This window comes from Hordeum vulgare, chromosome 7H, assembly GCF_904849725.1.
Source record: "Hordeum vulgare subsp. vulgare chromosome 7H, MorexV3_pseudomolecules_assembly, whole genome shotgun sequence".
Lineage (NCBI taxonomy): Eukaryota > Viridiplantae > Streptophyta > Magnoliopsida > Poales > Poaceae > Hordeum > Hordeum vulgare.
Genome location: NC_058524.1, coordinates 121,683,929 through 121,699,768, shown reverse-complemented (window position 1 = coordinate 121,699,768; position 15,840 = coordinate 121,683,929). Strand labels below are relative to the sequence as shown.

Genomic DNA, 15,840 nt, shown 5'->3' with positions numbered 1-15,840 from the left:
AAATATAAGCCTTTAAGAGTTTCCAACATGAACTACGTACAATGCAAAATGAATGAATCTACACTATAAAATGCATCTATATATATCCATGTGTAGTTCGTATTAAAATCTTTAAAAGGTCCTATATTTATAAATTGAGGGAGTAATATGGATCGAAGTATTAAAAAGAGATTGAAAGAAGAAAAGAAAGAAACGGGAAGAAAAAAAATATCTGGTCGGCCCAGGTAGACGATAGCGTGCCTCCCGTTTTAAAAAGACAATCTGGTCGGCCCACTTGGAAACGTCGCCCCAGTGGCGGCATGCGGCCCAATCCCAACGCCGTGAAAGCAGAATGGACAGGCATAGGCCGCGCCGGCGGGCGGCGGCGGCAACTTGGTCAGCGACCGCCGCCGCACGTCTACCGCCAGTTCGTTCCCCTCGACCGAGGAAGTTAGGAGGTACGCACCGCCGACGCGCGCCTTACATTACACTAGTTGCGGGTTCTGTTCATCTTGGTCGTGCTGGTTCCATGAAACGAGGAGCGAAGTGGCATACATCTTACCTCCTTCGTTTCTAGGTTTCCACGGCCTCATCATGCGTTGGTAGAAGGGATAATATTAACTAGACACGGTCAACCGGGGGGGGGGGGGGTCTAGTTTTTGCTCCCATTCACAGAGCGTTACCTGCTGCTTAGTGCTTACCAGCCAGTGCTCCTCTTTGTGTAGATTTTTAAGGTGGAAAGGAACAGGATGATTTACGGAGATTCAGAGCCATCTGCACAATATCGATGAAGGTTTACCCCCCTACCGCCTTTATCAGAATGTATTCATGGCCAATGTGGCCAAAATTGCAGTGTTGTTCTTTGAGTTATTTTCTTAGATGGAAAAGGATGCATCGGTTCAGCTTGTTACAGTTCACTAGAAAAATGGATTGCACGGGGAACGAGTGAAACCAACTTGTTGGCTTGCCCAAGAGATTCCTGGATGTGTTAGCTTTGTCCAATGCGTTGGAAGTTTGGAACCAAACTCAAGTTTTCTTTCTCCTTTCTTGAGCTCGGTTTGGGGACTGTAGAACTATCTGAGAATGAGAGGGCGCTTTTTGGTTTATTTTTTCTTGAATAGGCACGAGTGTGCGTACTATATATCAAAGGGGGGATGGGGGGAAGAAAAAAACCCTCCACGTTGGATGTTACATATTACACGTACACCCACTCCACTCGAGATCCACCTATTACACAACTAATTCCTCGCAATCGCCCACGTAGCTAATGCTTGTAGCATCGACTCCACGTCTCCCTTAAAGATACGCGACTGCTTCCAGCTTCTACCTTCTTGTTCAATCCTCCTAAGTCCTAACTAATCCGAGCATAGAAGGAGATTCCGCATCAAACACGATCGAGTTTCGATGTTTCCGTAGTTCCCAGAGGACCAGCAGCAAAATGGCTTATGTGCATTGTGCATTATATTCTGGGACCAAGTAGGCTTTTGTATGCGTTGGGGACGCAAGAAAAATGGGAACTCTTATACTCTAGTTATTTTATTTATTTCAGAAGGATTTTCGGGACTACAAGCACACTAGCAGCTGAACAAAAGTGGTGAGGATGCCATCACTCCCCCTGCGGTGAAACTCCAATCAGATTGGATGATCATAGTTATTAAGCAAATAAATACCTGGACATACTCAACCATGATCTTTCATATGTCATCTGATAAGGGAACAAGCTTTGATTCTGTTAAATCTAAGCTAGTTAGCAGAAACAAGGTGAGAACCTCGTTTATTGATGGGGGTTAGCAAAAACAAGCCTTGAGTTGAGTTACGGTTCCATTCAATTGAAGATCTATTCAAGCCACCATGATTCTTTGGTGGCCAGCTGTGTCTTCAGGTGCTCACACCCTTTTCAGCTTTGCCCTTTCTTTCTGCTGTAAAACATTATTACCCTTCCTTCATCAATGAAATCAGCTGGTAGCTATTTTTTGTCAAAGAGAAAAGAAATTCCAACGCGCCCCATAGTTATCTATGTGCCATTACATTACATCTTTTAATCGTTAAATACTGCTCTTTGTTCACTTGTAACTGAAGCGACTGAGCAAGTATCTAACATCACATATGTGCTATCTATGATTAAGTTGCACATATCCAACCATTATTCAGAGCATCGATTCGCTTGAAATACTCATACTATACCTTATCACTCTGATAAGTCCATATGCTAATACGATGCCTCATCAGAACCATGGGACAGTACTGTAGCTACTGTCAGATAGGGCCGCAGTTGAGAATGTCTGGTCCACTTCCATTTCCGCATCTGATCTTTTGGCGAAGCGGCCCTTGATCCTTGGCCGTGCTTCGGCATACGCCTTCCTTGTTGCATAACGTGTGGTCTTCTCAAACTTTCTGCTCTTCTTTTTCTCCTTGTACCTGAGGACCCTGGCTTCTCTCTCCTTGGAGCTGAAGTGAAGTGGTGTCTGAAGTGAAGGACTTGAGAAGAGACCGATGGCTCCAGCAGGTCTCAGGATGCTGGACTGGACCGTATTGTCCGGAACTATACCCGCTTCCATTGAGAAAGATATCTGAGATGGAATCAGAAAATGGTCACTTAAAATGTGTGATCATATTGATATTGCAGGTGTCAGATAATGTTTGTTGATATGTAGATGGGTTTAATTTAGTTCAACGTATAATAACTTCTTCCCTGTTTGCATGAAAAACTATGTAAACTCTGCTTAGGGATAAAACCTACACTAGACGTCTAGACTTATTAGTTACTCCTTCCGTTCACTATTATAAGATGTTCTAACCTTTTCCTGATTGGATGTATATAGCGCATTTTAGTGTGTTTGTTCGCTCATTTCGGTCCTTATGTAGTCCATCTTGAAATATCCAAAACGTCTTATAATAGTGAATGGAGGGAGTATGAAATATCTAACGATATCTCATATTCTTTCATGTAGTCATTGGTATGTATAGAAAGGTTGGTAAACAGATAGTGAAGCTTCTAGTTGGCAGTGAATTTGAGATTTTGTGTATGGAGCGACCTTTTAATTACTGAGAAAACTTGAATATTCTATGTCTAGAAAGTACACGGACTAATCAATTAATATGCCGATACTTTCTTTGTAGTGTCTATGACAACAGTTCCATTTTAATTAGTGTACTTTCCTAGTGATGAATTGTGCACTTCTCTAGTTGGCAGAGAATTACAGAGTTTACATATGGATTTACTTTTTAATTACTGAGCTGAATTGGATGTTCTATGTGTAAAAGTACACGAACTAATCCATTAGTCTGCCTAGGCATGGGTTGTGTACTTTTCTTTGAAGTAGCTATGTCAGCAGTTCCATTTTGGAAATAATCAGCTGAAGTTCTCTACCTAGAAGTAGAAAAAGTTGAAGAAAGAACCAAAAAAGCGAGGAAACACTAAATATCGACGTTTCACACTTTCACTTGCACCAAAAAATGTACTCTGGCTGATCTTATCATTTTATTACATATGGTCTTCCACCTGAAGTATGCATGAACTCTAATTTAAGGAAATATAGCATGACATGTAAGTTGTAATGCCATAAATAAAGTAATAGAAGAACTCACGCTGTTGTTGACGGAATCTGTGTAAGCACTAGCCCCAGCAGTCGCGGAGGCAGCCTGCTCTGCCCCTACAAGTGGTGCATAACCACTCTGATGTGGCCTTCTCACAATTGTAGACTGCGAAGGTACTATGCACTCGCTCCCTTCGTTCTCTACGTACTCCTTTTGCATCTGCTGCTCCGCGTACTCCTTTTGCATCTGCTGCAGATGTTGTTGTTCTTGCATCACATACTGCTCTTGGTTGCTCATGTGGCTATCATAGTAAGAATTGTACCCCACAAGGTCAAAGTACTGATCCACTTCACCAAAGTATTGGCTACTGCTGCTGGTGCTGCTGTTGTTGCCACTGCGATTATGGTTATCAGAATCTTTGCTGAGCAGCAGCCAAGAGGTGTCCTCTTCCTTGCGGCCGAGGACAGGAGCGGTGGCTTCTGCCTCAGCAAATAAAGAAACAGGTGGAATGGCTACGGCCGGGTGTGACACCACGGGCATGCGCTGGTGCATCACGGTAAGCAGGTTTGCATAGTGTACCTGTGCTTCATAGGCGGCGCACAACGCTGCAGCATCTGCATGGCAATCCAGCATCACTGGTGCATGCTTGTAGGCCTCGGAGAGGAGCACACGCTCATGGCGCGAGGCCACACGGTTTGCGGCGTGGATCTGTGCATCACAAGATGCGCAGAGGTACGCGGAGTCGGCGCGGCAGTACACCACGCTTGGCACCGTGCAACATCCGTCGCACAGCCTGGCCCAGCGCCCCTCTCTTCCAACCGCCTCCTCATAAACGGTGCCGTTGGAAACACAATTCATGAACAAGGTGGCCTTGTGACTTGCACCACAAAGACCATGCAAGGGGTATTAGTGAGGGTAGTAGCTACTCTGTGTATATGTCTTCTTCTGCTCCTCTACCCCTCATGGCTCTTTCATATGTGTTCATGCACGGCCTCTGTGAGTATGGAGGAATGTTGGAAGTTCAGTCCAGAGTATACTAATAGTAGGGTGTCAGTGGGGTGACACTTGGCGTCATTCTTGGGGGCGCCCATTATAGTGTGTCTGGTTTGTGGTTAGCTTTGGATGTTGCTGCTTCACTGTCCTGTGCCAATGCCGGTCTTCCGATGCAGAGTCGTTTTCAGATAAACATTTATTACACCTCGGCATGCCTGGGAGTTAGCTCTAGTGTTTCTCAGCTAAATCTGCTTGAGCTTGATATGAAATCTATCCGGTGAAAGAAATTTGCATGTTTGCAAGTTGAAGACTTAAATCTTTTACGATTACTTCCCCAATTTCTGCTGGGATGATCCACGTGCTCATTTCTTACATTTGGACTCAGATGCCAGATGAGTTGAATAGGCGCTGATGCAAATCCAGACGTGCATTCCATGGATCAAGAGAACTCTCTCATATATATCACACGATTGGCCCTGGATGATGCAATTGTCTTTGCCTGGATTGGACTAAACCTAAAGGCAGAAACTAGAGAGAACTGGAAGCCATTATGGTATAAAGGAGACAGAGGGTGTGAAGATGCTGCATCTCTCTTTATGAGCAGTTGCACCCTTTAGCAAAAGAGAAAGGTGGGGTGTATTCTGTTGGATTCCAAAGCATGAGGTTTTCTGCCATTCATTGTCGCTCCCCCTTAGCCGTTCCGCCTTTTCGAACCTCAAGTGTGAGGTAGCAAGTTGAGATATTGAGAAAAGCTCAAAAGCACCCTGCCATGTCACTAGATAGTTTCTTTGCTGTCCTATTCATCTGAAAATATCTAATATGATGTGTAGTGGAGAAATCAATTTGACGGGGCGTCTTGCTTATATCAACTATGAGGATTTGCTAACCAGCAAGGAATTCACATTGCTTCTCACACATTCTATTTAGAATATGTTGTTTTTCTTTTGAAGGCAAACCTATCTCATGTGGTCTAATCTCTAACCTTTCTGAGTTATGCATTTGGTACTAGCCTTGTTAGACCATGAATTACTATGCATTTGTTACTATGCTTGGTAGAAAGAAAAAATCAAATTGACTTTCTTATTCTCATGGGTTTTTATATAGTACTCCCTCCGTCCACAGATATAAGATGTTTTAGCTTTTTCTGCTTTGGATGCATATACACACATTTTAGTGTGTTTGTTCACTTATTTCAGTCCGTATGTAGTCCACATTAAAATATCTAAAACATCTTATATTTGTGAACGGAGGGAGTATTTTGGAAGAGTAGCTTGGTTATTTGAGTACTGCTAGTGCCTAGTGCAGAATAGCCATACATACCTTCTTTATAGTGTAAAAAAAGAGATACTTTCTGGATTGATGTATTGAGTTTGCTTGTTTGTTGGTTGAATTAAATAGTGTGTCAAACTTTAGAGATTAAAGAAGATATATTCTTTAGGTACATACTTTATTTGAGAATCTGATAACGCCCGAACATCAGGTACGAGCACATGACAAATCGAACGTTTTCGATGGCAAGTTTAGTGACGCGAGGATGTCAACTTTAGTTGGCAAGCATGGCAACTTTGTGCTTCAGTTTATTTTTTGACAGAAAATTGCCATGTGTGTCAACTAACTTGCCATCCTTGCGTCACTAGAATTGCCATCGTAAACGTTCGATTTGCCATGTGCTCGTACCTGACGTCGGGTACTTATCATTTCCGTTCTTTTGTGTATTTCCTTTATTTTTATGGATAGAGGTGTATCACATATAGTCGAACTGCGCATGAAGTTGCATCAGATAAATTCATCTGAAAAATAGATACTTCCAATGATTGAACAAGTCTTCACACAAAATTTCTGAACAAAAGTTAAACTTGCATGTAGGTCTGCAACATGACGTCTGGTTTTAAGGAGCTTACATTACTTGGTTATAACCTCGCACTGCATTAAACAAATTACCCCTTGGTATATTTGATTCAAAACAGTAAGATGATAATGTTGGGGAAACGAATCTCATTCCCACCAGTAGTTCGATCAGGTATGTGCAGCTAAAAGCATAAAGACAGATATTTTTCTCATATCCATATTTATTCTGTTTCATGAGTGCGTATATATACAGAAGTTTCATGTAGGTGGTGACTCATGATTTGCCAAAACAACTGAAGAATGGGCTCCACGACACAGGATATTTAGAAGATGGTGACAACTAAAGCAATGTTGGGGGTACTTTGACTGGGGCAGCTCTGGTGTCATGGTCGTGTTAGGGAGGTGTCCGGCAGCTGTCTCGAAGAAGCCTTCGAGGCCCTGTGTGTCGCTTCTTCGTCATTCTTGGCTAGAGGCTGGGCAAGGCGAGTCTCATGCCTTCGCGTTCCGAAGTATGGGCTGTGTCCACACCTGGTTGTAGACCGTCTCATGCCTTCGTGCTTTCTTTTCTTTTCCTGGCCTTGCCAAAACTTGGTCCCTCGTGCTTTCTTCTTATGAAATGATCTGCTCCCAGGCATGTTCGAGAGAAAAATGCTAAAGTATAAAGAAAAATCTCAATGGTTTAGGACTCAGTCAGGTACACCAATTTTTTGGCTTCTTTCCAAGTTTTGTGAAAAAAAAAACAGGAACTCTGCCGATCAGTTAAAGGAAGGAGTTACGGTTTACCTGCAGAACTGACTGTCAAAGGCTGGTTTAGGCGTTAAACAGACAAGGGGTTAAGAAGCATTTGAGCCAAAAAGCTACACAGGTATTTTTCTTTCATTGGCTTTGGCAAGACACTTGTTGTACTGTAGCTATCTGGGTTTGTAAGATCCTCATGTCCCTGTTCTTTCCAGATATTCCAAATTGTAGTGCACAGGACCGTACTATTTTAAGTCTCTCCTCTGGTCCCCGCGCATCGCTTTTCGCGTGCTGCTGCCCCCGTTTTTGTTTTCCTCACTGGTATAGATAGATATCTTCCCAGAATAATTGGTTTCTATCTATTCGAAAGGACGAAATGTCCAAGTTGCTGCCAGCAGCGTTGATGGATACGTCTGAGTTAATAACACGTTCCAAATCAACTGCATATATTCATGGGAAGGTGATCTAACAGTGGGAGTTGAGGTTTTTCAGCAACTTATGCCAAATATGAGTAATTAAATATCATATATTTTGTTAGTTGGCAGTCAACACCTGCAGATCTAAGTCACTTTTGCATAACCTAGCAGTGGAAGCATCCAAATGATTAAAAACAAGGGAACAGCAGGCATGTCCTATTATTACTAGTTTTATGATTTGAAACATCCAAATTATCTGGCAGCTCTTGTGATTTTCCAATATTGGTGAACCCAAAGCCACCAAACACTGCTACAGAGAGAGAGAGAGCCTTTGACCCATTAGTGTGTTGCAGCACAGAACTAGAGATGCTTTCTGCTTGCTTACCCCACCAACCACATCAGAGTTAGCTCATCTCCCTCTTGACCAGTTTCTCTCCATACACCACGTAGGCCTGTCTTACCTTGCTATAAAGCCCATGCAGAACGAGAAACTTGCCACAAAAACATCTGAACCTGAACCATCCAAGCACAGAAACAGCTAAAACTAGTTTCAGGATGGCTACAGCTGCATTGTGCTTCAGGGCGTCTGCTCTCTCCATGGCCTGTTTTCTCCTGGCCGTGCCATTGTTGATGGCACAGGACCCTTCGAACCTGAGCCTGGAGCACTACTCCAAGACATGCCCGAATGCGGAGCATGTGGTCCGTGCCGAGATGGAGTGCGCGGTGCGTGACGAACCACGCAATGCCGCTTTGATGCTCCGCCTCCATTTTCACGACTGTTTTGTGCAGGTTGACTACCCAAACACTCTTTTGGCCGCATACACATTAACCTGAATGTTTATACTGTGTAGTGGTAGTATTGGGTTTGCTTTGAACATCTGAATGTTTGTTTGTTACAGGGCTGTGATGGATCGGTGCTGCTTGACGACACTGCAACCATGATCGGAGAGAAGCAGGCAGACCAGAATGTGAACTCGCTGAAAGGATTTGAGGTGGTTGACAAAATCAAGGCAAAGCTGGAAGCTGAGTGTCCTGGAACAGTTTCCTGTGCTGACTTGCTTGCCATTGCAGCCAGGGACGCAGTTGTCTTGGTAAATGAACCAAACCTATGTTTAGAGTCTTGATTGTTGTGCAGTGGCTTACATACTTTTGCTTCCATCACTTCCATATCAGGCTTGCCTTTTGAGGAATAAGCCATATACCATTAGAAATCCAAACATCTAGTTCATTATAACCTGCTGCTACCTGATATAACCCGCTGTGCCATTTGGATGCTGTTTAGCTACTAGCATGCAAACAAAGAACATGACAGATACATTCTAAAACCTCCATATCTATCTGACAAGAGGGAGAATATTTCACAGGTTGGTGGGCCTTACTGGGATGTTCCAGTAGGAAGATTGGACTCCAAGGAGGCAAGTCTTGACCTAGCAAACAAGGATATCCCCACCGCTGAGCAGGGTCTCGTCACCCTTATTTCCAAGTTTTGGGAGAAGGGCCTTGATGCCACTGACATGGTGGCCCTTGTCGGTATGATCTTCTCTCTTTTGACAGACATAGTTTTATGATTAAAAATCACTAGTTCAGTCCATATTAACAGAACCAAACAACCGGTGCTGCAAGAAATGTAAAATACTTGGAAAAGTAATAATGTTACAGTACGATCTACAGATAAACCTTTACTTCTCTGAAAAATACCAATGTTGAAATATTACTTTGTAACCTGAACTGTCTGAAGCTGATATGTGTGAGGGGGCGCACCCCTGTCATCTTCTTATGATGATTGATGAACACTGCTAACTAGACATATGACATTTGCATTGAAGGATCCCACACGATTGGATTCGCCCGGTGTGCGAACTTCCGGGACAGGATATACGGCGACTTCGAGATGACATCCAAGTACAACCCTGCTTCTGCGACCTACCTCAGCAAGCTCAAGGAGATCTGCCCCATGGATGGTGGCGATGACAACATCAGCGCCATGGACAGCCACACTTCGTCGACCTTCGACAACGCCTATTTTGAGACGCTCATCAAGGGCGAGGGCCTCCTCAACTCTGACCAGGAGATGTGGTCCAGCATCGCCGGGTACTCAACGGCTGACACGGTCAACAAGTATTGGGCTGACCCTGCGCTGTTCTTCAAGCAGTTTTCGGACTCCATGGTCAAGATGGGCAACATCACCAACCCTGCAGGTGGTGAGGTCAGGAAGACCTGCAGATTCGTGAACACATAAGCTCAAGGGACCTTTGTTTGCGCCTTCTCCTTTGATGGTTGATGATTGTCTGCAAATAAGAACGTTTTTCATAGTATATACTCTACTGTATAGGTATTATCGTCGTTGCGCTACACAAAAATATTTTGGCTGTATGGAGTAATGGAGAATATATATCATGTATTTGAGGGTTTTGCACAGCCTGTTATATGTACACATCAGCAATGGATTCTGATCAGATTTTAGCACCTGTTTCAATATGAAAATGCAGCAAGAAAAGCTGAAAAAATAGACCGCCAAAGAGAAACATACAAACCGAGCAAATAAAAACTTTACAACTTCAAGAGAAGCCCCTTGTTACAAGTTGCAACTAGTCTTATTGTTTCAGCTACAAATCTGTAACATTAATAGTGCAATACCATCCCAGGGAGTTGGGGCACTCTCCTGTGTACACTTCATCTAAGATACATACATCACTATTTATACTTTACCTCAGTATTGGATTATTTCCAAATCTACATAGGATTATCATGCTGTACAAGGGCTGCTGCTTGGTGTTCTCATTTTATGGTCACTTGGTGACCAAGTCATCTTGGCCCAGAGAGCTCGACGGCCTGCACCAGCAACGACGAGTCGTCGGTCAGGTCGGAGTAGCAGCGGCTGAAGGTGAACTCTGGCACTGTGAACTTGTGTGAGTCGGCTCGCTGCGACGCTTGCCACCGTTCAGCGAGCCCGTCGCCTTCCAGCATGCGAACCACCTCTGACATCCTCGGCCGGTGGCCCGGGAGGTACTGTGTGCAAAGGAGTGCCACCTGCACCATCTCCTCGAGCTCGATTCGGTCGTAGCTGCTCCGCAGGCCCTTGTCAACCAGCATATCAAGTTTCTTCTCCTGGTGCATCTTCTTCACCTGATCATCAAGCAATGATGTCATGAGCTAACTTAAGCATCATCGATGGCAGGGCGTTTGCAGTTATGAACAGTTTCGACAAAATTGCTTTTCATTTCAGGCGGTTCCATGAACTTTATTAGTTTTTCTCAAGTATTTTTTGCAGCAGTTTTATCAAGTAAATCGCAGAGGCTTCATTACCCAATCCAGCATGGCTCCCTTCTGATTTGATGCCTTTCCAAACTCCAGTGCTGTCTGGCCCGTGATCAGCTCCAGCAGCAGGATGCCAAACCCGAAGACGTCAGTTTTCTCGGATGACTGCCCAGTGGAGAGGTACTCAGGCGCGATATGCCCAACAGTGCCCCGCACTGCAGTGGTGACGTGCGAATCCTGGTGATCAAGGAGCTTTGCGAGCCCGAAATCACCGACGATGGCCTCACAGCAATCATCCAGCAACACGTTGGCTGCCTTGACGTCTCTGTGGATGATCTTCGGGTCACACTGCTCATGAAGGTAAAGTAGACCTCTTGCTGCTCCAAGGGCTATCCTCTTCCTAGTGATCCAGTCCAAAGGTGGCTTTCCTGGAATAATTAGACCGGTATAAAGGGGAGATTTCCTTTGATAGGAATCATATGCTCTGTGATAAGTCTTTGTACAAAGAAACAAAAATAAATGAAGGGAAGAATCCAATTCTATGTCTTTTTCACATTCGGCTTGTCGGATTGCAACTTTCAATTCTGCATCGTTCTTTTTAGGCATGACATCTGAAAATTCTAGAACGAACATATGCTGCACAACAAGTGGGTCTATAATTGCGCAAACAGTTCTCCTACTTACGTTTGGTTCTCAGGCTAATATTCTCCTAGCCTCATGTTAGGCAAGGCAGGTCGCTTGGTAACATGAAAAAGGTTTACTTTGCTTGGCTAGATCACTAATAACCACAACCAAAACGTGGAGGAGGCTAGCCGAATTAACCACTCCCACTCCCACTCAGCAGGCAAGGTAAGCAATTTGTTTTTCTTGGCTAAGCCAAAATGAGCTAGTTCTATCTAGCCTAGTTAAGCAAGGGATGTCAGGAAAGGCAGATAATCTTGCTGGGAGTTTGAGGTGCTGACCTTTCAGGCGTGAAGCGACACTTCCATTCGACATGTATGGATAGACTAGTAACCTCTCTGTGGCAGTCATACAGAACCCCAGAATCCTAAGGAGGTTCCGGTGCACTGCCAAGCTGATCATTTCAACTTCAGTCTTGAACTGTGACTCACCACCCGCAGCATTACCGTCCTTGAGTCGTTTGACAGCTACAAGAGTCCCGTCGGGAAGCTGCCCCCTGTAAACGTGTCCGAAGCCGCCTTTTCCGAGTATGTTCTTGCTGCTGAATTTTTCTGTTGCAACCTGCAGCTCCCTGAACTGGAACCTCTTCACATTTCCAAGGCTAACGTTATCCATGTGTTGGTCTGCGTCAGTAACAGCGCTTCACTAATTATCAGGCTCCAAATCGACGAACAAAGTACCGCATGGAATTCTTGAAGTTTCACTTACCTTCGTCGTCGAAAAGTATCTGCCGGTTCCGACGCTGTCTCCACCAGAACAAGAATCCGGCGGAAAGAAAGAGGAAGATCATGCAACCAGTTACAGCACCAAATGAAACTGCGAACTTGTGGCTTTTAGCTTTCGCTGGCGGAGTGCCTTGTGAAAGGTTGTAGGTCATTGGCATCGGCGCAGTCCCGTAACAATCTTTCTCCGTATTCGCAGCGCATATGAGAGGATTTCCAACTATGCTGCAAGAGAACCAATAACAGAACAAAGCTTCGAGGTAAAACTTGATACAGGTTCATACTTCCATGCCAAAAATTAAGGCTATCCAAACAAAGATGAACACAATCTGAGCTGCAGCCTTACTTGTATGTTCTTGCCAAAGATCCCGGTATCGGGCCACTCAGGTTATTGTATGACAAATCGCTGCCGGTGCAAGACACAAGTGCACGGTGAGGACATCCCAAAGAAAAAATTCATGGGTTTGAAAGATCACGTGACAGTAGGGAAATTACTCACAGGAAAACAAGGTGCGACAGATTAGTCGACGCTGTAGGGAATGGACCGGACAGGGTGTTGTTGTTGAGCCTCCTGGTCAGATTACAACAGACCTCGGGTTAACATCTCAAGGAACAACAATTATGCGACGCACAAACATATGCACAAGAAGTGCATTAAGAGGCTTGTAGAGTGGAGCTCACAGGTACTGGAGGCTCTCAAGGTGGCCCACGGATGGTGGGATTTCACCATAGAAATTGTTGCCGGAGAGGTCAAGTGTCTTGAGGTTTGCCAGGTTGCCAATCTCGGCTGGGATTGGCCCGCTTATGATGTTGTTCTGCAGAAGACTGCAGGCAAGAAAATGGTGAGATTTCTCAACCACAAATGGAAAACGGAGCTCTGAACAAATAAGTGGCAGTGAGAAGAGAAGTGAGAAGAAGACGACACTCACACAGTCTCCAGGCTGGTGAGGTTTCCTATGCTTGGGGCGAGCAGGCCGGAGAGATTCTGGCTTGGAGCCTCCCTGTGTATGATTCGAAGAAGAACGGCGTGTCATCGAAAAGTAAAAAAAAGAAAAGCATGCAGAGTACATGGGTGTAGGTGAAAGATGGAAAGGGGCTTACAGGCCGGTGACGAAGTTGTCGGACGAGCAGGTGATCATGGTGAAGCTGCAGGGGTCGACGGAGTACTGGTCCCAGTTCTTGAGCACGCCGTGGGGGTCCTTGAGCTGGTTCTTGATCCCAATCAGCGCTTGCACTGCAGGCAGACGTTTCAGAGACGAGCACAAACCCAATACTAGCAATAATAATCCGAGAAACAAACAGGTGACGGAGACAGACGGCGCCGTCGTCGCGGAGACCGGCTGTCTGTACTTGACTGAAGGAACGGCATCGGAGGCAGGCAGAGCCATGGATTCGGGAACAGCAGAGGGGAGAGAAAGGGGCGGGCGAAGAAGAAAGACAGAGGGGGGGAGGAAGAACCTTCAATGTTGACGCCCTTGGCGGAGAGGAGCGCGCAGCAAGGGGAGGAGACGAGCAGCGCCACCGCCGCCAGCGCCACCACCAGCAGCCGCCGCGGGGAAGGAGGCGCCTCCATTGCCGAGGACGGGAGGGAGGGGAGGGCGAGCCTGCCGGGGGCGTGACAAGGGGACGCGGGGTGGTGGGCGGCTCAGGGGTGAGGGAAGAGGCCGTGCCTGCTGCTGCTGCTGCTGCTGCTGCCGGTGCCGGGTGCTGGCTGCGTGGAGTGTAACGTATGTTCAAACACGGAACGGGCGTGAGGCCGAGAAAAGCAATGGCAGCCTTGGCCTTGGCCACCCCACACCGCCAAAGCCAAAGTGGCAGGGGGCGGGGGGGCCACCGCTCGCCTGGGTGAGGGTCCATGTGGTGTGAGGGAGAGAGGGACAGATGACACAAAAGAAGATGCTTGCGCTGTGGCAGCGAGCGGGCGGAAAGCACACAAAAGGGGCGGAGGAGTGGGAGTGGGGGAGGCAGACGTGACTGCAACCTGACCTGAGCGTGCTATAGGGAACCGGAATGATAAACAATGGGGAGAGAATGAGATGAGAGGCGGGCGGGCCCCCTCGCCCGGGTTCCTTTTTATTTATTATTTTTTAACTTTTACCGGAGGGGTGGTAAAAAGATTGCTTTGCGTGACGGACGGACAGCGCCCGTGGTTTTTGCGGGCTCCTGCTGCCCCCCTTTCCTCCTCGAGTTAATACATGTTTTTTTTGAACGAAAAAAAACACCCAAATTATATAATCTACTTTTATAATCTATTTTTTCTCCAAATAAAACAGATTATGGTGTAGGTTATAAAAATTAGATGAATATATTATTAAAAACTCACAATATACTCTACTTCAGCTAAAATCAAATTATAGATTACTAATGACCCATTACCCTTGTAAAGTTGGAGATAATTACATTTCTATCACCGTCATCCTCTTCTTTTTTAAACAAAAATAAAGGGTAGACATGTCATTATGCAATTAAAACCTGAATTATAGTTTATATAATCTGGTCTCCAAACATGCACACATAAATTATTTTTATAAACCAGATTATATAATCTATCTTCATAATCCAGATTATCATAATCTATTGTGGTTTCAAAGAGGGCCTTAGTACATAAACTTAAACTTGTAGTGCTGAAAACAGTTTCATACAAAAATAAAAAATAAAACCTCAAAAGGTAATACATGAACTCTAATGAGGATTCAGTTGCATGCAAATCACTCACGGCGCGACATTTGCAACGTTGGATGGTGGAATGCACCATGCGTCTTGTAATTTTTAGAATAATCCCCACGGTATTTAATATTTATGTAATTAGGTCCTCAGGGTAGCAGCACCTAAAACTCCAAATTTCTAGCCCGCAGCTCCCGATTCATTAATTTGTAAATCCCTAGCCCCTGCTCTCGCCTGCCGCCGCTGTGGTACTCATCGCCCGTTGCCACTCGCATTCACCGCCCTCGCAGAGATAAGGGCTTTATGGTCTCACGGAAAGCATACCGGAGGTCGTGGTGCAGGTGTGTTGTCGTCTTCAAGCCAGCCTCGACCGTTCATCAGCGATCACCTCGTCGGTGCCGAGAGGACAAAGGACGAGAAGCCATGGCGAAGATCACCGGCGAGGTCTGGTACATGATGTTGATTTTGCAAGATGTGTGCACATGTTCAATTTAGGTCACCGACGTCATGGATTCGGTGTCGCTTCATGGTGTTGTTAGCTGAGTGACTTCGTTTTTGGGTATGCAGGGGACATAAACCCTTCGTGAATTTGACATGACTGGAAGGGAAGGGCTAGAACCGTGATTGACAAGCTTGTTGAAGAAAAATTGCTACTTGAGAAAGTTGTGTTTGAGAAGGATGCTGCAATGATGAGGATGAAGGAAGATAGGAAAGGCATGATCATGGAGCACAAGAAGCAGATGAAGGCAATGGAGAGGAGGGAATTTAGTATTGTGTGTGTTGTGTGTTGTGATGCAGTTCTGTATGGTGTTTTCGCTTTGATGATAAGAGGTAATGTGTGAGTTAGTTGTGGTTTGTACGTATTGTGATTCAGTTTAGGTTAAGGGTATGCAAATTGGATTGCTAAGAATGTACCTTTGGATACACAATGTGACTTAATTGGCCAATTTGAGATGCATTTAACTTCAACTTTCCGATGCAATTTGAGATGCATTTAACTTCAA

The 15,840-nt window shown here is 45.1% G+C and overlaps 3 protein-coding genes across 4 annotated transcripts; 1 reads left to right on the top strand and 2 right to left on the bottom strand.

The window, feature by feature from the left end:
- Positions 1–333: 333 nt before the first annotated feature.
- On the top strand, positions 334–9,974 carry LOC123411756 (peroxidase 11). Of its 2 annotated transcripts, XM_045104721.1 has the most exons (9): positions 334–437; positions 705–772; positions 1,529–1,861; positions 6,376–6,529; positions 6,611–7,051; positions 7,147–8,300; positions 8,411–8,602; positions 8,876–9,041; positions 9,338–9,974. In XM_045104721.1, the coding sequence occupies exons 6-9, from the start codon at positions 8,067–8,069 to the stop codon at positions 9,748–9,750; spliced, it is 1,005 nt and encodes a 334-aa protein (XP_044960656.1). In that variant the 5' UTR covers positions 334–437; positions 705–772; positions 1,529–1,861; positions 6,376–6,529; positions 6,611–7,051; positions 7,147–8,066; the 3' UTR covers positions 9,751–9,974. The 2 variants fall into 2 exon arrangements, with proteins under 2 accessions (XP_044960656.1, XP_044960657.1); XM_045104722.1 differs by lacking the exon at positions 705–772 and having other exon boundaries at positions 419–437.
- LOC123411755 (zinc finger protein HD1-like) lies at positions 1,856–5,137 on the bottom strand. Its single transcript, XM_045104720.1, has 2 exons — positions 3,568–5,137; positions 1,856–2,549 (listed from the first exon to the last, which is right to left on the bottom strand). The coding sequence occupies exons 1-2, from the start codon at positions 4,372–4,374 to the stop codon at positions 2,205–2,207; spliced, it is 1,152 nt and encodes a 383-aa protein (XP_044960655.1). The 5' UTR covers positions 4,375–5,137; the 3' UTR covers positions 1,856–2,204.
- Positions 9,975–10,042: 68 nt separating the features above from the next.
- Positions 10,043–13,945, bottom strand: LOC123411753 (LRR receptor kinase SERL2-like). Its single transcript, XM_045104719.1, has 10 exons — positions 13,631–13,945; positions 13,274–13,406; positions 13,102–13,173; positions 12,854–12,997; positions 12,672–12,743; positions 12,519–12,578; positions 12,159–12,397; positions 11,732–12,073; positions 10,818–11,197; positions 10,043–10,637 (listed from the first exon to the last, which is right to left on the bottom strand). Exons 1-10 carry the CDS (start codon positions 13,743–13,745, stop codon positions 10,317–10,319), a joined length of 1,878 nt encoding a protein of 625 aa, XP_044960654.1. The 5' UTR covers positions 13,746–13,945; the 3' UTR covers positions 10,043–10,316.
- Between the last annotated feature and the right edge of the window lie 1,895 nt (positions 13,946–15,840).

What these genes read in the sequence shown, in the direction of transcription:
- LOC123411755 (XM_045104720.1), bottom strand. Translation starts at nt 4,374, where the DNA reads ATGAATTGTGTTTCCAACGGCACCGTTTATGAGGAGGCGGTTGGAAGA. An exon ending in CAGATTCCGTCAACAACAGC is followed by an intron (nt 2,550 to 3,567) that starts GTGAGTTCTTCT and finishes ATTCCATCTCAG; the next exon opens with ATATCTTTCTCAATGGAAGC.
- LOC123411756 (XM_045104721.1), top strand. Translation starts at nt 8,067, where the DNA reads ATGGCTACAGCTGCATTGTGCTTCAGGGCGTCTGCTCTCTCCATGGCC. An exon ending in TTCACGACTGTTTTGTGCAG is followed by an intron (nt 8,301 to 8,410) that starts GTTGACTACCCA and finishes TGTTTGTTACAG; the next exon opens with GGCTGTGATGGATCGGTGCT. An exon ending in CCAGGGACGCAGTTGTCTTG is followed by an intron (nt 8,603 to 8,875) that starts GTAAATGAACCA and finishes AATATTTCACAG; the next exon opens with GTTGGTGGGCCTTACTGGGA.
- LOC123411753 (XM_045104719.1), bottom strand. Translation starts at nt 13,745, where the DNA reads ATGGAGGCGCCTCCTTCCCCGCGGCGGCTGCTGGTGGTGGCGCTGGCG. An exon ending in GACAACTTCGTCACCGGCCT is followed by an intron (nt 13,174 to 13,273) that starts GTAAGCCCCTTT and finishes AATCATACACAG; the next exon opens with GGAGGCTCCAAGCCAGAATC. An exon ending in CTGTCGCACCTTGTTTTCCT is followed by an intron (nt 12,579 to 12,671) that starts GTGAGTAATTTC and finishes TTGCACCGGCAG; the next exon opens with CGATTTGTCATACAATAACC.